The 25,723-nt window shown below is 41.7% G+C and overlaps 1 protein-coding gene across 2 annotated transcripts in view; it reads right to left on the bottom strand.

Annotated features, from left to right (window-relative positions):
* Positions 1 to 25,723, bottom strand: part of LOC306962164 (CUB and sushi domain-containing protein 1-like) — a 388,198-nt gene that overhangs the window by 30,680 nt on the left and 331,795 nt on the right. For both annotated transcript variants that reach the window (XM_079555239.1, XM_079555240.1), the window contains exons 46-58: positions 12,879 to 13,024; positions 11,253 to 11,333; positions 9,189 to 9,302; positions 7,479 to 7,595; positions 7,247 to 7,318; positions 6,951 to 7,097; positions 5,354 to 5,542; positions 5,060 to 5,245; positions 4,773 to 4,970; positions 4,075 to 4,248; positions 2,915 to 3,088; positions 2,568 to 2,741; positions 1,271 to 1,459 (exon numbers count right to left, since the gene is read on the bottom strand). In XM_079555239.1, coding sequence (XP_079411365.1) covers positions 1,271 to 1,459; positions 2,568 to 2,741; positions 2,915 to 3,088; positions 4,075 to 4,248; positions 4,773 to 4,970; positions 5,060 to 5,245; positions 5,354 to 5,542; positions 6,951 to 7,097; positions 7,247 to 7,318; positions 7,479 to 7,595; positions 9,189 to 9,302; positions 11,253 to 11,333; positions 12,879 to 13,024 — 1,961 coding nt within the window. The remainder of the gene's footprint in view (positions 1 to 1,270; positions 1,460 to 2,567; positions 2,742 to 2,914; positions 3,089 to 4,074; positions 4,249 to 4,772; positions 4,971 to 5,059; positions 5,246 to 5,353; positions 5,543 to 6,950; positions 7,098 to 7,246; positions 7,319 to 7,478; positions 7,596 to 9,188; positions 9,303 to 11,252; positions 11,334 to 12,878; positions 13,025 to 25,723) is intronic.

Genomic DNA, 25,723 nt, shown 5'->3' with positions numbered 1-25,723 from the left:
GCAGCTACAGCTTTTTAGTGCCACAATGGTTCTCACATTGGAGCTGAGAGCGCATGGATTTGGATAAACATGCGAAGGACGGAGAGGATAAGAGAAGAAAAAGAAGAGACGTGGTGCGTGGAGGTAAGAGCACAGGGATCGGACGGGCACGTGTCGTGCAGCAGCAGAGACGCATGATGCGAACTGCTAAATACAGTCTCGTCCGCCCACTATTTCTTAGGCATTATGTTAAAATTGAGAAAATGCAAATAATAAGCTCCAATTTGCATTTGTATTTGTGTAATATGAGCCTTAATATTGACGAGCAGATGATGTCTGAATAAGTCGTCCTCCTCTGAGACTTTTACACAAGGGTTTATACACATTTCTGTAGCAAAATTCATGTTCCACAATTCTGTTCAGAATTCATTTAGTTTGGCTCCATTTATCCTGCAATCTAACGTTTTTTTCCTCACATAAACAATAGGTAGCCTATAGTTTATACATTTATTTTAAAAATGCATATAGAGATAAAGAAATTAATTTATTATACATAAAAATAGCTCATGATGGATTTTTTACAACGCTGTCCATCAAAATGACGGAGAGAAATGATCCCTCGCGAAACCACTGGTTTCCACCATCGCCTTACTCTCAATTTTACAATAAGCCTCCATTGAATGCGATGCACGTATTAAGATCTGATTGTGCACGCCTATCTGCACATCTGCCATTATATCGGCCTTTTCTATCTGTATCTCTGTGATGATCCATCCTCCGCTTGCTGTTCTGGCCTGTCTGGAGATTAATTTATTTTCCTTTTTTGGAATCAGCCGTCCATTTGCTGTTGCTTCCTGGTTTAATCTGTACATTTCTATCGGCCGTGGTATCCTGGTGACAAGAACAGCTATTGCTTCTGGGACACAAGCGCTCTTCCTTGACTTCCCGTTTTCCCTTTTACACACACACGCACGCACGCACGCACGCACACACGCACACACACACACACACACACACACACACACACACACACACACACACACACACACACACACACAGGCACATCTAAAGCTGTACTGTTCATTCTTTACCTCAGTTTCCCCTTTATGATTATAGCCTTATCTCCCCTCTTAAACCCACCTACTCTCAGTTATGTCTCCTGAAGCCATTACATGTCCTTCACACATTTTTGATATATTGAAAGTACTGTAAACAGATAGTCGGATTTTGATTATATTTTGGAAAATGAACAGTTTCCCTAGCATTATTGTTGCTGTAGGTGTGAGCATACCAAGGCAGCGTGGGACTGGTCGATCCCATCGTCCATCATGTTGGCAGGTGAGCAGAGCTGAGCCCAGCAGGTAAAAGCCTCTCTTACAGTGAAAGGCCACAGTTATTCCATAGCTAAACACCTCAGGATAGCGCAGACCCGAATGGCGCACGCCATTTTCCACATGCCCCGGGTCAGAGCAGTTTACCACTGGAGAGACAACAAAAACATGCAATTCAGTGTCTGTTCAATCAAACATCGAGATTACACAACATAGTTACTGAACAGAAATATTAATCATGAGCAGAAAATCTGAAATATGTTACACTCTATCTCGTGATGTCCTGTAAAAAAAAAATTAAGTCTCTCACTTTTTGTTCTAATGAGTAAGTAGATGCTCTTCGGGCACAATAAAAATCCAATGTTCAGAGGGTTTGAATACTAGCTCTTAATAATGTGGCAATTTTACTGAAACAATGAGTCACAAACAATGACTCCTCCAAGGATTTATACAGGTCATTTCAGATGTGAAACCCTCATTATGGTCATGTGTCAGCTGGTCATGTTAGTCTATCAGATCCTATTTTTGTCAGTAGCACTCTTTTGAACTTCTCCAGATGCCCCCCTTTCTCTTGTTATTGTTCTCCTCTTTCCTCTGGCCTTCCTATTCTGTTCTGGTCTTTGGGTAGATACCAGAGAGCAATTTTACTTTCCACATGTCACAGGGGAGACTGACATTCGCACAAATTTGAGTCCATAGGGGACAAGGCTTTGTGCATGAGGAGGTGTGTGTATGTGGTGTCTTTGTCTTGGCTTGTACCCTGTGGGAACAAAGAAAGTTTCTGTCTCATAATTGACAGCGGCTGCTGGGAAGGAGGGAGACAAAAAAACGGAAAAGAAAGAAGAGTGAATGAAGGGCAGAGCTATGAGCAATCTGTTCAATGGCTAAAGCCATGTGACCGCTGTGTATCGATCTGTGCTCATGACAGTGAAGAATGCCTATGCGTTGTTTTCATGTCTGTTATACATAACTGTACACAGTAATGTTAGATTAGACACAATTGTATTCACTTCATCAAAAGTTTCATGGCCCTTGGTTACAGCATAATCAATAAAAAAAATACAATATTATTATACATCACTCTGTACCTGTGTTGTGTATTATTCACGTAATGCACAGCCACAGTGTCCCTGCATGTGTAAAATCTTGAAAACAACAAATTATTCATGCAAATCATGTCTGAGCATTACTGAAACATTGGCTCGACCTCAAAATCAATGATACCACTTCTGTCTGTGGAGATGTATGTGTAGTGACCTTTGCAGACAGGCAGGGGGCTGCTCCATTGGCCATTGAGTCGGCACTGGGCCCGAGCGCTTCCACTGAGGACGTAACCTTTGCTGCAGGTGAAGTTGACCACATCATTCAGGTTGAACTCACTGCCATTGGTCCGGCCATTGGCAGGGTTTCCAGGGTGACCACAAGTAATTGCTGAGGAAGGAGAGTGGCAATTCTTGATGAGAAATTGAAAGAACAAAGTAATATGTGCAACATCCTGACATTTACCATGTTTTTTGTTTTAGTTTTCATTAAAGCTTTATTGAGTATCAGTAACTAAGAGCTAAAAACGTTATATAACTTAACATATAAAAACAGATACTTACGAACACACACAGGTGTTGTTCCGGACCACCGATGGTCCTGCTGGCAAATTCTGACTGATGTGCCAATGAGTCGATATCCCAGCATGCATTGGTACACCACGGTGTCACGGTAACTAGAGCCATCTCCACTAATGTGACCATTGACAATGGGATCTGGAGAGTCACAGTGGCCAGCTACACACACAAATAAATAGAAAAAAAGGAATGTTGTTATAGTCTTAGCGCACCTGAACATAAGCCACACCAAGGAAAATGTGCATTTTTTGTACTTATTAGCCGCACTGGTCTATAAGCCGCAGCTGTTCCAAATGCATTTGAAGTGCCATCAGCACTGGAAATACTGGACTTTTCTCTTCATGTGCGGTCAAATTTACCAAGAGGACGGTGGCCTACAGGTACATTTACTTTTATTAAAGTGTGTTAAGAACTTTGATTATATTATTCTTTAAACACACGTGTGTTCAATGAAGCCAAAGCGCTGCCTGCACAGCGGCGAGTGTGGTCATGTTTAGAGCCGCCCTCCTTGGCCTGTTAGAGCACACAGCCTCAGGAACTCAGGAGTTTTGTATGCGGCTGGCTTAAACTTAAATGTAAGGAATACATTTGTAAAGTTCATTCAAATCACCAAACACCTACAATACTGCTGACCCTGAATCTAACCTAAAATAATGCACTAAACAATTATGAATACATGTAATCTTCTTCTGTAAATACCTCAGTACGTCTTTGAAGAAAACTCAAAATTTTAATAATTAGAATATATAATACGGTAAATGTCCTTCAAAACTGTTCATATACACATCTTCAAATCAAATCTTTTTTTCCTTTTTGAATCAGCAGTGCTCATCAGTGATTGAGTGGAAACTCCTTGCTATTTCTAAACTTAAGTCCTTTCCTTGATTTCTAATTTTAACTGTTCAAAGCAATGAATCAATGCAATGTGTGAAATTGTAAGGAACAGATGAATGAATAATAATTGTGCATAATTTTAGTCCCAGTTGGAGGTTGATAGAGTGATGACAGACATCAGGCCAAAGACATTGTGTATGCTAATCCAAACTACATAAATATTGGTGATCAATGTATTAATTGAGGTTGATGTTTTAATCGAAGCCTGTAAACACAAAAATCTATGAAAGTGTACAAAACAAAGCCCATACCAAAACATCGGGTCTCCGTCCCACTCCAGAGGCCGTTAGCCCCACACTCCCGAACGTGTGACCCCACGAGAGTGTATCCATGGTTACACATGAAGATGGCAGTTGCTCCAAATGTGGTCAGCGTCCCAAGTTTGGTGCCAAAAGGAGGAGATGGAAGCTCACCACAAGATATAACTACAAAATAAAATGAATACAATTAGGACACTGTAACTGTGTCTCAGTTGCCGCTTTCATTTTTGGCAGAGAACACGGTGAATATTTAAGTTTAATAAACCCATTGTCACCGTTCAAACTGGTTACGTGGGTGCGTGGTTACGTAAGCCGAACTCAAATACAAGATAATGAGAAGACATTGTTCTAATATTAGGCAGGACTCATTTTAATCATTTCTAAATCTTTCAACAATACACATTTCAGTCTTTCAGAGCAGTCACAATTTCAACTAATTGGAAAGTTTTCAAAGACAAGTAGTCCTTTTTGTAAGAAGCAAATGATAAGACAGACGGATCTAAATATTCAGCCAAAAACACCAAGTATTATGGTTATTATTATTATGAGCTGAGATTATAAGAAAAAACATATATTGCAGCTTGTTTTCCACATTGAGGTTATTGTGACTGTGTCTGAAAAAGGAGCACAGACATGGGAAAAGCATCCACTACACATTTATACTGATATAATAATTGGTATGTACTTACTCTTGCATGTTGCTGGGTTATCTGAGCCCTCCCAAGTTCCGTTGGCAAGACAGCGAAGAGTCCGATGCCCCATGCCCAAATAATGACCCGTTGCACATTCCAGCATCACCACAGAACCAAACTCGCCCAGTCGACCGAGCAGCAGACGGAACATCATGTGCTCTGTCAAGATTCCCTCCACACTCGGGCAGTGAACAGCTGCAAATACGATACATTTTAAATTTTTTAACAAAGCATAGGTATTACTATTGCATGCGGTATATGATTTCTCGAAATACAGAACTCACGCAGACATCTAGGGGGTGATGCTAAATTACTCCAGGTGCTATCCTCTAAACAAACAGCAGTCATGGGGACGTCAGGATCCAGATGAAATCCATTGTTACAGAAGTAAGTGACCTGACTGCCCACTGTGTACTGGAAAGCATGGAAGCTGCCATTTCCCAGAGACTGAGGGATTCCACACGAGATAGCTGCCAGTCACAAATACATAGACAACAATTAGATCTAGTGTTTTTTAATTACTGCAGTACATAACTAAAAGGTCAACCCAATAGAGGAGAATGACTTTTCTAATTTACCTTGACAAATTGGTGTTGGTGTGTCCCATTGGTAGAGCCCGTTTGTGTGAAGCCTGCATGTAGCATTACTTGCTCCGACCAGACGGTAACCATGATTGCAGAAAAACTGTAGTCTGCTGCCAGGACGAAGGGACGTGCGGTTCACCACTCCTCCATTGATTGGTGGATCATTGATGCTACAATATGCAGCTGAAAAGTACAGAAACATTTTCTTGAAACAAATGTCTGTTTTCTTACCTCTAATTTTTTGTGAGCTTTAGGACAAAATAAGCATTTATTGTCATTGAGAAATTACATTGTTATATAATAAAATTGTATTTCTAGAAAATCCCATAAACCCCTGAATTTTTTTTTTTTTTCATGTAAGACAAGAGTCACATAGCCCTTTCAGCTGTTGGTTACAACTAGCAGACCATAAAAACATGATCTTTATACTGAGCCAAACCCAGCACTGAGCCACTTGGCTCTCCCTCGAGCATTGTGGTCCACCTGGACCTGGCACACATCCTTTTGGCTTTACAGGGGTGTATTGACATTCTTTCCAAAAACAGGACTACCCACACAGAAATTATCTTACAACCTTTGCAACGGCAAACTTTAGGAGCGCAAAACAGTCTTAATATTTACCACAATTTGTCAATTATGCTCTTTGCTTCACAAGTTATTCTGGATAAAAGTACTATTAATTATAAGAACTCTCCCCATAGTAGGACAAACGCAATGTAAGACTCGCCAAGAAATACATATATGCTTCCAGTGACAACACACACTTTAAAGTGTTATCCCAAAGTGACCTACTGAAGTGAAAAATATTGCTACATCCACACTATGCATATGTTAACAACTTTATGGCAGGTTTGTTCTTATGTGTATTGCGGCATAACACTGCACCTCTCTTGATGGAAACAGAGGGGGGAATCTCGGTAATAAATTTCTGTCCTCTGTATGGCTGTTGTTAGTGCTATACGACACCATAGGGAAAAGACAATGCTATTACTTTGGGCAGTAGCACAGGTATAAAACTAAGCTAAAATACATAAGAGTAGAGAGCCTCCTGAAGATTGACCCTGGGACCCACTCCTCTGGGCCCTCACAGGATTACTGTCAGTGAAAGTACAGTTTGCAAGGACTGTGGTTGTGAGAATCTGGAAATAAGTCTCCACAAGCTACAACACAGTGAGCCAGTTTATAGGCAGCTAATGGTAAAATGCAAGCACTGTTTGGCAAGAGTTCTTATGCCTAATGAATACAGTCTCAAGTAAATTGTTAAATTAACTGTTGTGCTAATTCATTCAACTCTTAATTATAGTGTTTGTATTTACAAGAAGGGAAATGACTTTTCACCAACCCTCCAAAACACAACAAGAAAATGTGTTCTTGCTCAAGAATTATATCACAACAATATTAAGGGACCGTACTGAACATTTAACGTATAAAGCTATATAAAGCTATATAAAGCAATGGTTTATATTCCCACATGATATTTTGCTCGACTAGACATATTGATTTTTATAGATGTGTTGTACAGTGTGTTGCACTCTTTTATCTTAACAGTGCATGCTACTGTCTGACAAACAAACTACAGCACTGTTTGTACCTGAGTATCGGATTTTGAAGCCTTTCTTATTGGTTGCATGGTCAGTGGACCATCTCAAATACAGCTGGTTTGTCTTTGATGTGAAGTTAAGCTGCGTGGAGTGGTTACCGCTCAGGGCCACGAGTAAAGGGCTTTGTCCCGAGGATCCTGCGAAAACAAATGAATGAGACATGACATTTGTGTGATAGTAGGGCAAGTATTTCTTCTGAAGCACTTCAAAGATAAATACTATGTGTATATGTTTTTCACTACAGCAACACTTTAGACATGTAAAATGACGATAAAAATGCTCATACCATCAAAAATCTCCAGTTCATCAAACTGTTTCTCGCTGTGGAACATCTCGACATATATATTGATGGTGTAACCTGGATACGAAGAAAAAGGATGAAAAAAAGTACAAATGTGTGCACTGTAATATTCTTTGTTCATGACACAGAAACCAATGCTAACGATCACGTCCTTTTCAAAGTCTCATTACTGTAATCAACACACACACATGCACAAGTCCGACATAATGACACTCACCTGGAACCATCCGCAGCAGCCACGAGCACGTCTGGCTGTTGGGGTAGTTGCTAGGAAACCCAGGACTTAGGATGACTCCAGATGACGATGACCTCTCCTCATTCGCCGGACACTGGGCTGAAATTGTGAAAAATAAATCTGTTGAAACCAGGGCTGGAGGACTGCAATAAAATGGTAGCAATTAGCGAATCCCCAAAGCCACAGTGAAATCTTACTTTACCAAAGAAATCACAAATCCAATCGCAATGACAAGACAATTGTAAACTAGATATTTATCCCAAAAAACTTTCAGCCCTGTTTAACACTGTTAAAATATTCCCTTGCAGATTTCTATGCCTACTTAACAGATTTCAGGGTTACTCTGTAAGTTTTAATGTTTAGCCTTTGGCCTAACTTTTACAGTCTTGTGTGTCTTTTAAGATATACTCATAACCTCAAACGTCCAGAGTGAAATGTGACTTTTTAGACAGGCTGCTTTTCATGTTCATCATTTTAAGAAAGGACATCATTTGTTGTACAACTTTCAAACCCAATATTAAGTTATCAATACAGAAAGCCGCGGAGAGAACCTTTGAATACTGCTAAGTGAGCAGTGGAGATACTCCTGGAGAATGGATGGAAAAGAAAACATCAGTGTATGACAAATGATCCAACCGAGTAGAAGTTAATTCTCACAACCTGACATCAAAACATAATACTAAAGCCAAGAGTTCAGCTCTGAACCTCAGCTCTAAAGCCCATCTTTTCTTTTGCTTTCATTAGTAATAGGATATTGTATCGCACAAATATTATCGGAGGTGTGAGCACATTAATTATAAAGTTGTAAAAAAAAAAAAAAAAGAGGGCATTACATTTGAAAGATAAATAAATGTACAAATAGAGAGGTTTTAGCTGATTATTAATCTGACAACAGGACTAGAGCTTCTCAGTCATTTTTGTTTATATGCTCTTCCGTTCGTCTATATTGTATATTGAGATCATTTTTGTTGGCCCATGAGATGATTTCTTACTTGTAATCATGATAAATTGCATTAAACACTATAATTCAGGCACAGTGTTTAACCTCTTAACCCTCGCCTGAACTGAGCATATTTTCTCCAGTTTGCCTTCATCCAGATCTAAAAGCTTCTTGAAAAAAAGCGTTGAAAGCGTGGATGACAACACAACGCCAAAGTGACAAAAAAGCGACTAGAATATGCCAGAAAAGCAACAATAGAACAACAAAAAAGTGACCAAAGAGCAAGAAAAAAGTGTTGAGGAGCATGACATGATGACAAAAAAACAACGAAAACACTACAAAAAACTAAAACAAAATGAGTTTTAAGTTATTGAAATTAGTTTTAAGTTACAGAGATGGCGCAGCCGGTGGGCAACCTTGTTGTGCTGGTGCCATATGAGCAGCATTGTGGGTTCTAGTTCCAGCTCTGACAATTGGCTGATATCTCTCCCCGCCTCTTCTTTACCCCCTTTTCGCCCTGAACTGCTCCGTCTAAAGCCTACGGGCAGCTGTGACAATTCCCTTCTAAGACCAATAAAGTCTGAGTCCAATTTATCAAGTGAGATTCTTATTCATTTATTTATTGTCAAGATGTCATTGATTCTTATAACATGCCGTGTCTGTCGAGTGTAAACTTATCTCAAAGAACAGGCAAACAAAACAAAACAAAACAATGTAGCGTCTCAATTATGACGGGAAACCTTTATTCTTACCTTGACAAGATGGTGGAGGAGATTCAAAAAGTAAATGGGAGTTGAGTTTACACATCAGCTCTGCCTTTCCGACCAGAGTGTACCCCGGTAAACAGCGATACTTCACAATATCCCCTGCACCAGAGAAAATAGCACATCAGCACTCAATGTTTCCCGATCTTTATTTTTCTAAACCACTAGTAGCACAGATTTATACACAAAAAAGTGAGAATTGTGGTTGTTGTTGTTTTTTTTGACTACTTACTTGTCTTTCGACTTCTCACAAAAAGTGTTGAAGACGTAACACCTGTCAAAGCAAGGCTATTGTGCATCACACATTGTCCAGGGAGCATGCAGAGAACCTTACCCACTGTCTACCAGCAGGTTTTTTATTACAATAATGGCCAAATATTACTGCTCCATTTGTGTCACATTTTTGTACACTGCGTTCCAAATTATTATGCAAATTGTATTTTTGTGTCAAAAAGGTAAAAAAAATAATGAAATGGTATCGTGTCTCGGGGCTCTATGAATCACTGACATTAATCTCAGAGACCTGGGATGATTCGTTTTCAGGTTAAGCCCAGTTAAGGGAAAAACTACTGAAAAAGGGTGTTCCACTTTATTATGCAGATCATTTTCAAGCAATATGGTAAAGAAAAAGGGTCTCTCTGCTGATGAAAAGCGTGAAATAGTTGAATTCCTTGGTCTAGGTATGAAAACCTTCGATATTTCATGAAAGATTAAGCGTAATCATCGTACAGATAAGAGATTTGTGGATGATTCAGAGCACACTCGGGTTTGTGCAGATAAAGGCACAATATGGACGGTTTCTGCTAGACAAACACATCAGATTAAGAGAACAGATGCTACAAAGCAGCAGACAGGTATTTGAATCTGCTGGTGCCTCTGGAGTCCCCCAAACATCAAGGTGTAGGACCCTCCAGAGGCTGCAGTTGTGCATAAACCTTCTATCCGGGCCTCCCCTAAACTGTTAATTGAATGCTGAAGAACAGAAACGGCTGCAACGGGCTCAGAAATACATGAGGACTCATTTTCAAACAGTCTTGTTCACTCATGAGTGCCGTGTAACCCTGGATGGTCAAATCAATGGAGTAGTGGATAGTTGGTGAATGGCCCCAATGTCCCAACAAGGCTGTGACGTCAGTAAGGAGGGGGCAGAGTCATGTTTTGGGCCAGAATCATGGTGAGAGAGCTGGTCGGAAAATATTTGAAAAATATGTGGAGTTTCTGACTGACAACTGTCTTCTATGCTACAAAAAGAAGAGCCGCGTTTTCCCTAACAAAATCCTCTTCATCATGACAATGCATCATGTCCTGCTGTAAAGTATATACTGCTACATCACTGGCTGCTATGGACATAAAAGGAGAGAAACTCATGATGTGGACCCAATCCTTTCCTGACCTCAACCCTGTTGAGAACCTTTGGAGCCTCAACAAAAAAACTTCTATGAGGGTGGGAGGCAGTTTTCATCCAAACAGCAGCTCTGGGAGGCTATTCTGACATCCTGCAAACAAATCCAAAAGAAATTTGAAGCTGCTATCACACAAGGGCTCACACGGTAAAATATAACTTGACCAGTTAAGATTTTTTTGATTGAAATAGCTTTTGATTTCAGTAAGTATGACCTCCTAATGCTACAAATTCCATGACCATTTTCAGTTAATTACAAGCTTTAAAATGTATTGAAACGATGAGTTGCATAATAATTTGGAACAGTGGATTTTGAGGTTTTTACTATATTTATTTTTGAAAAAAATACTGTTATCACTGGGAGATTTAAATGATCCTCTACCAGTTAAAGACTTGAAAATTATGCTGACTCTCATTTGAGTTGACAATTTAGAAAATCTTGGAAAAATGTCATTTGCATTATAATTTGGAACGCAGTGTACACATTTTGAAATATTACATATACAGACTACATTATCTTTGTAGTTTAATGAAACAGGCTACGACAGATAGTATAGATAGAATAGAGAATAACTGCCCTGTTATTGACCTCTCTGCTCCAGCCTACAGTATTGACAGACCGATTGCCGTCCAGTAACGAGGATAATTACCGATTTGGAAGTCTTCATCTTCAAAGATTATCTCAGCATTTTCCACAACAGGCGGCGTCGGGCATTTCTTCAGACGATAAGCTGCAACAAATCACTAGACATGTTTACACGCAATACTGTTTTGCTTTGTACAATTATATTCACACTTTAACTGTTATTTTAAGCAGCAAGTTGAAATGTTTTGCCAGAAACTTGGAATCAAAAGAAAGAATACTATCTCACTGTTTTGTTGAATCTTCAGGAGAAAACTTTTACTTCCTATGTGCACCACAACGGCTGTGTGTATTGTGTCTATCCCTGGCGTTTACATAATGGCATCATAAAGGCTAAACTTTATCGTCCCCCCATTCTGCACAGACATCAGGTCACTGTCCAACCTGAACCGTCACTCTAAATTTCCCCTGGCGTCAACGGAAATAAATCATTGTTGGGCTTTCACTTATTTACTGTTCCGGCTCTTCTGCTGATGATCGTGCTGTTTGAATAAATTAAAATTCTTCAGCTACAACAAAGAACTAATTTATGGTTTGGTTGCTCCCAGGCACTGGTTGAGCAGCTAATCAGAGTAGTTGGGCAATTGCAGTAGTGCCCAGGGACTTATCTTCAGATACTGAGCCAGGATCAAGGTCAGGAGTATCGAGCTGAAGGAAAAGCCGGTGCATGTTTTGGGTTGATGGGGAAACTGGCCCGAGAGTTGCAGTAAGGGGAAAATAGAAACAGATGGCACCTTTGGAATCGCCCATACATTTCAAGTTCAGGGGGTAAACAAAGAAGTGAAAAATCTTAACTTTCTCCTATTCAAAATTAAGAAACTACTTTCACAAATGCAGAATTATTGATATAGTTTTCTACGTGTGACATCAAGCTTAATAATTGGCTACCTCCAGGTCCAAACAGCTGAGAGTTCCACTGATAAACAAAAAACGTTATCTGAATCTCCTGCTGAAATAACAACAGGTAAAAGGCCAACAACTGTTTTACACCTAATCAATATAGCTCACCATTTCTCAAGGAAAAATTAAGATATTTTAATATTTAAAATACACCTTCATTGTGTATGGAAAAAATAAGTTGATAATTAATGCCAGAAAGGCATTACTAAAGAAAATCGAGAGTAAATGCAATATTTCTAAATGCAATAGGTTAAAATCAGCTAAATCCCATCATAGTGAATAGGGCTAAAGCTCCGTTGGACCCGGAAGTAGAGCGATGAGATAATCACTTGACAAACGTATAAAGATACAAAGACATGGAGAGGAGCAACGTGGTTCAACAGCCCGTAATTACATAAATAACGGATAATGCTAACAAGATGCTTCATGTTAGCATAGCAACACTAGCTAGTGCTAGCTACGACTGCCGTTTCATCGCTTCTACTGAACAATACGCAGTGAAAAAATATCCATATGGGCCCGATATAAACGTGACTTTATTCATGTGTGATAAATAAGTTCATATTCCACCAGAATATGGCTAAAAAGAGTGGAAAAATGTGTTTCCCAAAAGATTCTGTTTTCCCCCTCGGCGAAGCCACGGCCCCTTCTATGGCGAGATGCCGTCTGTATGTATGATAGCCGCTCAGCCATCATTGGTATAAAGACTGAAGACAGTAGTTTATGAATGTACCATGGAAGTTGAGTATGAAGAAGCCCCCGGTGGAGAAGTCGGAGTGAAAGTGGATGAGGACATTGGGGCTGCTGCTGTAGGCCGTCTCCAGAGCTGTGTTACCGCTGAACACTCCCAGCTGAGGACTCGCCGTGTCCGAGCCATCCCTGAGTAACACAACAGCACAATTTTAAGTGAGTGAGACAAACTGTACCGTATATATGTGTACTCCTCGGAGGTCCCTAGCTTTAAATTATTCTTTAGATGGGGAGGTTTAGCTCTCACACTCTCGCGTACAATTCGTCCCGGGTGCAACAGTGATGACTATGACATTTTATTAAGCCCTCAAGAGCTAGGCTGGAGCATTTCTAGTTCTTTTAGCAGCTTAAAGCCACAATAGGAATTCAAATGGTGGTACAAACCGTCTCACACAGTTTCAGTTTTGGCTTCCTGTACAATTACTTCATCACTAGTGGCGAACACTGGTCAGCAGGAAGTAACTAGCACCAGTAGTAGGTGTAGTATTAGTTTCCAAGTAAGTGCATGCATACAATGATAGCGCCCCATGAAATCGTCTCTGTGTATTTCATGACAGGCACAGCAAAAGTACAGCAGTAGCTTTCACCCTGTATTCTTGCTTGTTCTAGCCTGCTTCAATAAAGCTGAACGAACAAAGGTCATGGATTTAAGGTCCAAGTTCAGTTACTTAAATATTAAATGTTATCAAAAGGTTACATTTTGAAAGTTACTAAATGTCCACTTTCTGGTTTTTAATAACAGTGTAGGTAGATTAAACAGGGGGTTTAAATTTTTAATTCATAAAGAGTGTCTGCGGGATCTCTGGGCTACTCAATAATTCAAGGTCTTTTGAAGGTGTTGCAGCTCATTTGGAGATTCATAATGTGCTTTTTGGGTTGAGTTTGAACTTTCCGACGTTTACGAAGCAAAAAGGCAAATAGCAAAAAAAAAAAAGGAAGGGGGTTGGTTCCTGGGGGGGTTCTTTCTATAAAGACACAACGTTTTATATTATGTTCTTTTTTTTAAATAAATATGATAAATGAATGCATACTATCCAGACCAAAAAAAAAACTAAATAGGCCTGTATGCTTATGAACCCACATTATGAGGAAAGCCGACGAACATTAGTGACGCTGAAACAACGTTTAACGAGTATGAGAGAGAAAAGCTCGTAAAATAAAGCTCAGAGTAATACAGCAGGCTATTATCTAACAGGCCAGATGACCTGAAGTGAACTACAAATTAAAAAAAAAATACCACAAGAACTTCACAATTCGTTACGCCAAATTTAACCAACACTCATAAAAGTTTGTAATAATAAATCTTACTAAGCAGGTGTTCCCAGAAATACCAGAATTGGCAGAGCATCAGTTTGTCTCAAAGGTCCAAGAAGTAGGAAGCACTATAGCTATTGTTTTATACAGACAAAAGAAACTACTTGTTTAACACTTTCTAAGCCACAGGTAAAAGCAGAAAAAATGGTGACTGTTTTTATTTTGATTTGACAGTAATCTTATTTCTCAGTCATAATAACAGATATACGAACGCCATTAGTTTACCTCTGTCATTGCATAATCTCTTCGCCGTCATATAGTATTTCAGTGAATTCCCTTAGCTGTAGTATGAGCCAGCTGAAGTCTAGTCTCTTTGACAGACTGTATTACTGTTTCAGTACTGCCGACTCTGTCCCTGGAGCTCCACTCTTGAGCCTGGAAATTAAAGCTTGACCTCTCGCAAACACATTCTATTTCTCTTTTTAAGCCATGGTAAAAAAAATAGCTAAAACACAACTTGATCTTGGGTCCATTCCTGACAAATCTGCGCTTAAAATTCATTAAAAGCAAACACGATGCAAACCCAGGCTAATATGTGTGAACTGTCTGTCAGACTGACCTAAACTTGACAGATTCTGCTGGAGTCCCTTTGGATTTGTGAAGGCGGCCCCTGCACTCCTCCTTTCATTACATTTCCCACTCCCCGCAGAATCTCATCATTACTGCCAGAGATCCTAAGCTCTCTCTGGCTTTGAGTATGGCCAGACTGGTGAGTGAGATTGAATTGGTCAGTGGTCCCATTGTAAATGCATTACTCTCATGCTCCCAGTATTACAATCTTGCCTCCAGACTGAATTTCTTTACTACAGCATGAAGCTCACAATAAATGATTTTTCCGTAGACTAAAACGCATACAAATTTGTTGTCAATAACAGCCTTGATATACACATTTTCAGCAAGAGTACATTGTCTCTATGACAGGCACTGACACACGTTAAATCAATAGTACCTAAACGGAGAGGGACTCACAATACGGGTAAACCCAGAAACCTGTAGTATGTAGTATTGTATAAGAATTAACTTTACAGATGCCATAAGAGCCAACACTAAGACAAACAATGACCTCGGCACATTAGTGTTAACATGTTTGCACTCAACCACACCCGGTCCAGAGAACACATCACCCCCGTCCTCCAGCAGCTCCACTGGCTCCCTGTTCAATATCGTATTCAATACAAGCTCCTCCTCCTCACCTACAAATCCCTCCATAAACTGACCCCGCCCTACCTCACCAAGCTCCTACAACAACCCCAACCCACCCGCCGCCTCCGCTCAGCCAACGCCAACCACCTCACTCCCATCACCCGCACAAACCGCCGGACCTTGGGGGACCGAGCCTTCGCCATCGCTGCCCCCACCCTCTGGAACTCACTCCCACAGCCCATTAGAAACACAGACTCGCTACCAACCTTCAAATCAGTCCTCAAAACCCACCTGTTCAAACTAGCTTTTCCTTAAACCCCCTTTTTGTTTTGTTTTATCCCCCATGTAAAGCGTCTTTGAGTGTCCAAAAAAGCGCTATACAAGTTTGATGCATTATTATTATTATTATTATTATTATTATTAGGCCCGAGCAACGGACACGCAGTGTCCCGCGAGGGACTAATTAAAACCGTTAACGGGGGACGAAAACGCAAGAATTCACGTAGCAAACGTGAACCGATTCGCAAGTAACAGGGGTTAAAACGTAGTGCTCCGCAAGCTCTAATTTTGGGTGGGGTTCGCGAGAGAAAATAATAAAATATGGCTCAGTGGCGCCCCCTCAAGCACGCAGTTTACATTGAGTCAATGAGAGCCCGGTGGCAAAAAAAATCATCGTACAAAAGTGACATTGGCCAGGGACATAGACCACGTCAAGACATGTCAAAAATGATATTATGACCCCGCCCTAAATGCTACAGGAAGTCGGCCATCTTGGCCCGAACCTCAAACCTTCAAAATCGTACCTCTTGAACTTCTGGTCCCTGATCCTCGAGTTTTCTATGGAAAGCCTCCAATTTTGGCCAACATGTCCCCAACCCATGTGGCTTTCAAAATCATCAATTCAAATTTTGTTCCATTATTGGGCGTGGTCATGACAAGGCCGCAACTGAGAGGCCATTTTCAGCAAATTTCAAAGCCTCATATCTTTCACAGACTCGGCCGGATTGGAAAAGACCCAATCCGGCGCGCGTGCACATTCCACACCTGGACCTAATGGTGTGCACACGCAGCCGCTATCGCCAAAAATGACCCACTGGCGCCCCCTCAAAGTTTTGACTTTAAAAATTCGTATAAAAAAAACGGGATGGCATGGAGGTGTGGAAAAAATCATACAGACCTTGTCAGTGATGGGGAACAACATATCAAAACCACGGCTCTCTGAGTAATGTCTTTGTGGGAGAGAAATAATAGCCGAAAAATCATTTCCATTATTATTATTAGGCCCGAGCAACGGACACGCAGTGTCCCGCGAGGGACTAATTAAAACCGTTAACGGGGGACGAAAATGCAAGAATTCACGTAGCAAACGTGAACCGATTCGCAAGTAACAGGGGTCAAAACGTAGTGCTCCGCAAGCTCTAATTTTGGGTGGGGTTCGCGAGAGAAAATAGAAAAAGATGGCTCAGTGGCGCCCCCTCAAGCAGGCGGTTTACATTGACCCAATGGAGGAGCGGTCACAAAAAAAATCATCGTACAAAAGTGACATTGGCCAGGGACATAGACCACGTCAGGACATGTCAAAAATGATATTACGACCCCGCCCTAAATGCTACAGGAAGTCGGCCATCTTGGCCCGAACCTCAAACCTTCAAAATCGTACCTCTTGAACTTCTGGCCCCTGATCCCCGAGTTTTCAATGGAAAGCCTCCAATTTTGGCCAACATGTCCCAAACCCATGTGGCTTTCAAAATCATCAACTACATTTTTTCTAAACTATTGGGCGTGGTCATGAAGAGGCCGCAACTGAGAGGCCATTTTCCGCAAATTTCAAAGCCTCATATCTTTCACAGACTTGGCCGGATTGGAACGGACCCAATCCGGCGCACGTGCACATTCCCCACCTGGACCTAATGGTGTGCACACGCAGCCGCTAGAGCCAAAAATGACCCACTGGCGCCCCCTCAAAGTTTTGACTTTAAAAATTTGTATAAAAAAAACGGGATGGTATGGAGGTGTGGAAAAAATCATACACACCTCGTCAGTAATGGGGAACAACATATCAAAGCCACGGCTCTCTGAGTATGGTCTTTGTAGGAGAGAAATAATAGCCGAAAAATCATTTCCATTATTATTATTATTATTATTATTATTATTATTTTGGTGCGCCTTTGACCCCAATTTTGACCCCCTGTATATTAACGAAAACTCAATTTTATTTGACTAAATGATCAAAGTTGGTGAAAAATTCAATATTTTGAAGTCTGCAAAATCACACTGTGCATAATGCCTCAGTGGCGCCCCCTCAAGTCTGACCCCTAATCAAATGGAGGCATGAGGTTTTGGCCTAAACCTATGTTATTCGGTACAGTGATAGAGCACTTCAAGACAAACCTAAAACGTCATTATAGCTACTTCCTCTGACAAACCGGAAGTCGGCTATATTGGATTGAAAATTTTACCCAGCATTTCTTCGCCTGATATTTTTTCAAGTCACTCCCAGGGTTTTGGACCAAATGACATTTAACTTGGTGAGTGCAATCTAGAGGCCTAGAGCTACAATAATCAAGCTCTTTTGTTCAGATATCTGTTACGGTTTGTCTCTACCGCTCTGCTAAAAAACATGCTTTTTCCGCGCCTCTTTGATGACAACTCACAAGGGCATGCAAATTCCAATCGCACTCATATTTGGATCACATAAGCCCCTCTAAGGCTCGTACTGATTACCCTTGATAATTGTACAATTTTCACAAAAATAGCGCCCCCTACCTATACCTTCAAAATTACACTTGCACGAAAGTGAAAACAAAGGTCATATTCTGATTCGGCACGTCACACTGATCAAAAAAGTCTATTACAACATGCCTCTATCTCGCTTAATTTTCTGTATAATTAGGCCCGAGCAACGGACACGCAGTGTCCCGCGAGGGACTAATTAAAACCGTTAACGGGGGACGAAAATGCAAGAATTCACGTAGCAAACGTGAACCGATTCGCAAGTAACAGGGGTCAAAACGTAGTGCTCCGCAAGCTCTAATTTTGGGTGGGGTTCGCGAGAGAAAATAGAAAAAGATGGCTCAGTGGCGCCCCCTCAAGCAGGCGGTTTACATTGACCCAATGGAGGAGCGGTCACAAAAAAAATCATCGTACAAAAGTGACATTGGCCAGGGACATAGACCACGTCAGGACATGTCAAAAATGATATTACGACCCCGCCCTAAATGCTACAGGAAGTCGGCCATCTTGGCCCGAACCTCAAACCTTCAAAATCGTACCTCTTGAACTTCTGGCCCCTGATCCCCGAGTTTTCAATGGAAAGCCTCCAATTTTGGCCAACATGTCCCAAACCCATGTGGCTTTCAAAATCATCAACTACATTTTTTCTAAACTATTGGGCGTGGTCATGAAGAGGCCGCAACTGAGAGGCCATTTTCCGCAAATTTCAAAGCCTCATATCTTTCACAGACTTGGCCGGATTGGAACGGACCCAATCCGGCGCACGTGCACATTCCCCACCTGGACCTAATGGTGTGCACACGCAGCCGCTAGAGCCAAAAATGACCCACTGGCGCCCCCTCAAAGTTTTGACTTTAAAAATTTGTATAAAAAAAACGGGATGGTATGGAGGTGTGGAAAAAATCATACACACCTCGTCAGTAATGGGGAACAACATATCAAAGCCACGGCTCTCTGAGTATGGTCTTTGTAGGAGAGAAATAATAGCCGAAAAATCATTTCCATTATTATTATTATTATTATTATTATTATTATTTTGGTGCGCCTTTGACCCCAATTTTGACCCCCTGTATATTAACGAAAACTCAATTTTATTTGACTAAATGATCAAAGTTGGTGAAAAATTCAATATTTTGAAGTCTGCAAAATCACACTGTGCATAATGCCTCAGTGGCGCCCCCTCAAGTCTGACCCCTAATCAAATGGAGGCATGAGGTTTTGGCCTAAACCTATGTTATTCGGTACAGTGATAGAGCACTTCAAGACAAACCTAAAACGTCATTATAGCTACTTCCTCTGACAAACCGGAAGTCGGCTATATTGGATTGAAAATTTTACCCAGCATTTCTTCGCCTGATATTTTTTCAAGTCACTCCCAGGGTTTTGGACCAAATGACATTTAACTTGGTGAGTGCAATCTAGAGGCCTAGAGCTACAATAATCAAGCTCTTTTGTTCAGATATCTGTTACGGTTTGTCTCTACCGCTCTGCTAAAAAACATGCTTTTTCCGCGCCTCTTTGATGACAACTCACAAGGGCATGCAAATTCCAATCGCACTCATATTTGGATCACATAAGCCCCTCTAAGGCTCGTACTGATTACCCTTGATAATTGTACAATTTTCACAAAAATAGCGCCCCCTACCTATACCTTCAAAATTACACTTGCACGAAAGTGAAAACAAAGGTCATATTCTGATTCGGCACGTCACACTGATCAAAAAAGTCTATTACAACATGCCTCTATCTCGCTTAATTTTCTGTATAATTAGGCCCGAGCAACGGACACGCAGTGTCCCGCGAGGGACTAATTAAAACCGTTAACGGGGGACGAAAATGCAAGAATTCACGTAGCAAACGTGAACCGATTCGCAAGTAACAGGGGTCAAAACGTAGTGCTCCGCAAGCTCTAATTTTGGGTGGGGTTCGCGAGAGAAAATAGAAAAAGATGGCTCAGTGGCGCCCCCTCAAGCAGGCGGTTTACATTGACCCAATGGAGGAGCGGTCACAAAAAAAATCATCGTACAAAAGTGACATTGGCCAGGGACATAGACCACGTCAGGACATGTCAAAAATGATATTACGACCCCGCCCTAAATGCTACAGGAAGTCGGCCATCTTGGCCCGAACCTCAAACCTTCAAAATCGTACCTCTTGAACTTCTGGCCCCTGATCCCCGAGTTTTCAATGGAAAGCCTCCAATTTTGGCCAACATGTCCCAAACCCATGTGGCTTTCAAAATCATCAACTACATTTTTTCTAAACTATTGGGCGTGGTCATGAAGAGGCCGCAACTGAGAGGCCATTTTCCGCAAATTTCAAAGCCTCATATCTTTCACAGACTTGGCCGGATTGGAACGGACCCAATCCGGCGCACGTGCACATTCCCCACCTGGACCTAATGGTGTGCACACGCAGCCGCTAGAGCCAAAAATGACCCACTGGCGCCCCCTCAAAGTTTTGACTTTAAAAATTTGTATAAAAAAAACGGGATGGTATGGAGGTGTGGAAAAAATCATACACACCTCGTCAGTAATGGGGAACAACATATCAAAGCCACGGCTCTCTGAGTATGGTCTTTGTAGGAGAGAAATAATAGCCGAAAAATCATTTCCATTATTATTATTATTATTATTATTATTATTATTTTGGTGCGCCTTTGACCCCAATTTTGACCCCCTGTATATTAACGAAAACTCAATTTTATTTGACTAAATGATCAAAGTTGGTGAAAAATTCAATATTTTGAAGTCTGCAAAATCACACTGTGCATAATGCCTCAGTGGCGCCCCCTCAAGTCTGACCCCTAATCAAATGGAGGCATGAGGTTTTGGCCTAAACCTATGTTATTCGGTACAGTGATAGAGCACTTCAAGACAAACCTAAAACGTCATTATAGCTACTTCCTCTGACAAACCGGAAGTCGGCTATATTGGATTGAAAATTTTACCCAGCATTTCTTCGCCTGATATTTTTTCAAGTCACTCCCAGGGTTTTGGACCAAATGACATTTAACTTGGTGAGTGCAATCTAGAGGCCTAGAGCTACAATAATCAAGCTCTTTTGTTCAGATATCTGTTACGGTTTGTCTCTACCGCTCTGCTAAAAAACATGCTTTTTCCGCGCCTCTTTGATGACAACTCACAAGGGCATGCAAATTCCAATCGCACTCATATTTGGATCACATAAGCCCCTCTAAGGCTCGTACTGATTACCCTTGATAATTGTACAATTTTCACAAAAATAGCGCCCCCTACCTATACCTTCAAAATTACACTTGCACGAAAGTGAAAACAAAGGTCATATTCTGATTCGGCACGTCACACTGATCAAAAAAGTCTATTACAACATGCCTCTATCTCGCTTAATTTTCTGTATAATTAGGCCCGAGCAACGGACACGCAGTGTCCCGCGAGGGACTAATTAAAACCGTTAACGGGGGACGAAAATGCAAGAATTCACGTAGCAAACGTGAACCGATTCGCAAGTAACAGGGGTCAAAACGTAGTGCTCTGCAAGCTCTAATTTTGGGTGGGGTTCGCGAGAGAAAATAGAAAAAGATGGCTCAGTGGCGCCCCCTCAAGCAGGCGGTTTACATTGACCCAATGGAGGAGCGGTCACAAAAAAAATCATCGTACAAAAGTGACATTGGCCAGGGACATAGACCACGTCAGGACATGTCAAAAATGATATTACGACCCCGCCCTAAATGCTACAGGAAGTCGGCCATCTTGGCCCGAACCTCAAACCTTCAAAATCGTACCTCTTGAACTTCTGGCCCCTGATCCCCGAGTTTTCAATGGAAAGCCTCCAATTTTGGCCAACATGTCCCAAACCCATGTGGCTTTCAAAATCATCAACTACATTTTTTCTAAACTATTGGGCGTGGTCATGAAGAGGCCGCAACTGAGAGGCCATTTTCCGCAAATTTCAAAGCCTCATATCTTTCACAGACTTGGCCGGATTGGAACGGACCCAATCCGGCGCACGTGCACATTCCCCACCTGGACCTAATGGTGTGCACACGCAGCCGCTAGAGCCAAAAATGACCCACTGGCGCCCCCTCAAAGTTTTGACTTTAAAAATTTGTATAAAAAAAACGGGATGGTATGGAGGTGTGGAAAAAATCATACACACCTCGTCAGTAATGGGGAACAACATATCAAAGCCACGGCTCTCTGAGTATGGTCTTTGTAGGAGAGAAATAATAGCCGAAAAATCATTTCCATTATTATTATTATTAGGCCCGAGCAACGGACACGCAGTGTCCCGCGAGGGACTAATTAAAACCGTTAACGGGGGACGAAAATGCAAGAATTCACGTAGCAAACGTGAACCGATTCGCAAGTAACAGGGGTCAAAACGTAGTGCTCCGCAAGCTCTAATTTTGGGTGGGGTTCGCGAGAGAAAATAGAAAAAGATGGCTCAGTGGCGCCCCCTCAAGCAGGCGGTTTACATTGACCCAATGGAGGAGCGGTCACAAAAAAAATCATCGTACAAAAGTGACATTGGCCAGGGACATAGACCACGTCAGGACATGTCAAAAATGATATTACGACCCCGCCCTAAATGCTACAGGAAGTCGGCCATCTTGGCCCGAACCTCAAACCTTCAAAATCGTACCTCTTGAACTTCTGGCCCCTGATCCCCGAGTTTTCAATGGAAAGCCTCCAATTTTGGCCAACATGTCCCAAACCCATGTGGCTTTCAAAATCATCAACTACATTTTTTCTAAACTATTGGGCGTGGTCATGAAGAGGCCGCAACTGAGAGGCCATTTTCCGCAAATTTCAAAGCCTCATATCTTTCACAGACTTGGCCGGATTGGAACGGACCCAATCCGGCGCACGTGCACATTCCCCACCTGGACCTAATGGTGTGCACACGCAGCCGCTAGAGCCAAAAATGACCCACTGGCGCCCCCTCAAAGTTTTGACTTTAAAAATTTGTATAAAAAAAACGGGATGGTATGGAGGTGTGGAAAAAATCATACACACCTCGTCAGTAATGGGGAACAACATATCAAAGCCACGGCTCTCTGAGTATGGTCTTTGTAGGAGAGAAATAATAGCCGAAAAATCATTTCCATTATTATTTTTATTATTAGGCCCGAGCAACGGACACGCAGTGTCCCGCGAGGGACTAATTAAAACCGTTAACGGGGGACGAAAACGCAAGAATTCACGTAGCAAACGTGAACCGATTCGCAAGTAACAGGGGTCAAAACGTAGTGCTCCGCAAGCTCTAATTTTGGGTGGGGTTCGCGAGAGAAAATAATAAAATATGGCTCAGTGGCGCCCCCTCAAGCACGCAGTTTACATTGAGTCAATGAGAGCCCGGTGGCAAAAAAAATCATCGTACAAAAGTGACATTGGCCAGGGACATAGACCACGTCAAGACATGTCAAAAATGATATTACGACCCCGCCCTAAATGCTACAGGAAGTCGGCCATCTTGGTCCGAACCTCAAACCTTCAAAATCGTACCTCTTGAACTTCTGGTCCCTGATCCTCGAGTTTTCTATGGAAAGCCTCCAATTTTGGCCAACATGTCCCCAACCCATGTGGCTTTCAAAATCATCAATTCAAATTTTGTTCCATTATTGGGCGTGGTCATGACAAGGCCGCAACTGAGAGGCCATTTTCAGCAAATTTCAAAGCCTCATATCTTTCACAGACTCGGCCGGATTGGAAAGGACCCAATCCGGCGCGCGTGCACATTCCCCACCTGGACCTAATGGTGTGCACACGCAGCCGCTATCGCCAAAAATGCCTTTAATTGGCTTTTAAGTGGCTTGTAAGTGGCCCGCCCATCCTCCGTGAAAATCGCCAGAGGTCTTAACCTAGCAGCGTGCTGGCCTCTGTCAGAGTTTCTCCTGAAATTCGCCAGTTTTCCAAATTTCCCCCTTTCTTCACAAAAACTACACTTTTGGACTCGTATATACTTATACTACCCCTCTGTCACAGACATCAGCTTTAATTTCGACGTTTTTGCCTCCAAATTCACGTTTCTCTCAACTGTACAATCACAGGAAGTTCAATTCGACTGTTTCCTGTCCGTCTCTCTGTGTGTTCCTCATACTATATGGGTCTTACCAAATAATAGCTTCAATATCGAGGGTGCTGCAGGGCTGAAACCCCCTCTCAACGATTCTTTGGGCAGCCAGGAATTTACCCCAATTACAAAATGATACAATATATTATTTTCTAAGCTGTTAATCCGTTTCCTGCAAACACACAAGTGCGGAGTCTCTCATGACATTTATTTCACCTCCGCTATATTTTTTTCAGCCTAAGTAGCTCCATTGGTAGAGAGCTGGGTTAGTGTACAGGAGGTTGCTGGATCAAATTCTGACCTTGACTCTTTTTCATTTTTTTTTTCTTTGGACTCAGCACTTTCTGGTTAGAACATGCATCGTCGCCGATGGTTCCACACTCATTAAAAATAGGGAAATTACCCCTCCAGTGTGTTGCTGGGATCAAATTTCAGCCTGTGAATTTAGAAAACCCAAGCAGTCATCAGGCCCATGTTTGCTTGGAATTACAGCTCAGTGATAGCATGTTCGTCTCAAGTGAAGGAGGTAACTAGTCCAAACAGAACCTTGACACTTTCATATTGCCTTCACCTTTTCCATTGCCCGCTGCACACATTGTCACAGCCTAAAACACATGATTTCGGGACGTTTCGTAGCAGTTCACTCAACCTGAGTAGCTTCATTGGTAGAGTGCTGAGCTAGTGTGCAGGAGGTTGCTGGATCAAATCCCAACCTAAACTTTTTTTTATTTCCTTTTTCTTTTGGACTCAACACCTTCCGGTAAGAACATTCATCATTGCCTATGGTCCTACACTCATTAAAAACGGGGAAAAAACCTCTCCTCCAGTGTGTTGCTGGTACAAAATTGCAGCCTGGGAATTTAAATAAGCCAAGCTGTCATCAGCGCAGGCCCATGTTTCAAGTGAAGGAGGTTGCTAGTCCAAACACAGCCTTGACACTTTTCTATTGCTTTCACCTTTTACATGGGCCACTGCACACATTGTCACATGAGTACAGCACGTTTTATAAGATTTGCTGTGCCCGTGTAGCGTTATTGCTTGTGCATTGGGTTTCCAACCATGAGATTGCTGGGTCAATTTTGACCTTTGCTCTTTTTTTTTTTTTTTTAACCGCACCTACGGTCCCATTCTCATGAAAAACGCTTTCATATGCGTCACTAAAGAGCTAGAAATGGGGGGATCGTAGGAAAACAATTGAGGCAACACAAGGGAAAATGTCGAAAACAATCGAGGAAATGTATGGGGGGGGGCATGACTTGAAGCTACCTCTCTCCTCCAGTGGGATGCTGGGAACTAACTTCTGCTCGATAACTTAGACAAAACTAGCGCACATCACAGTCCAAGTACCATGGAGCTACAGCTCAGTGATAGTTTGCTTGTCTCTGGTGTAGGAGGTTGTTGGTTCAAATATAGCTGTGACACTTTTCTAATGCTTTCTCTTTTCTTGTCGGCATTTTAATAGGATTATGATACAGTGAAGTCTGTCTGTGATTTTAACAGTTTATACAGTGTTAAGAGTTTCTGCAATTTCAACAGTTCTTACAGTTTCTGCAACAAAATAGGGATTTTTGCAATTACAACACA

Source organism: Gobius niger (assembly GCF_951799975.1).
Source record: "Gobius niger genome assembly, chromosome: 4".
In the NCBI taxonomy this organism is placed as follows: domain Eukaryota; kingdom Metazoa; phylum Chordata; class Actinopteri; order Gobiiformes; family Gobiidae; genus Gobius; species Gobius niger.
This window is presented reverse-complemented; position numbering and strand designations above follow the sequence as displayed.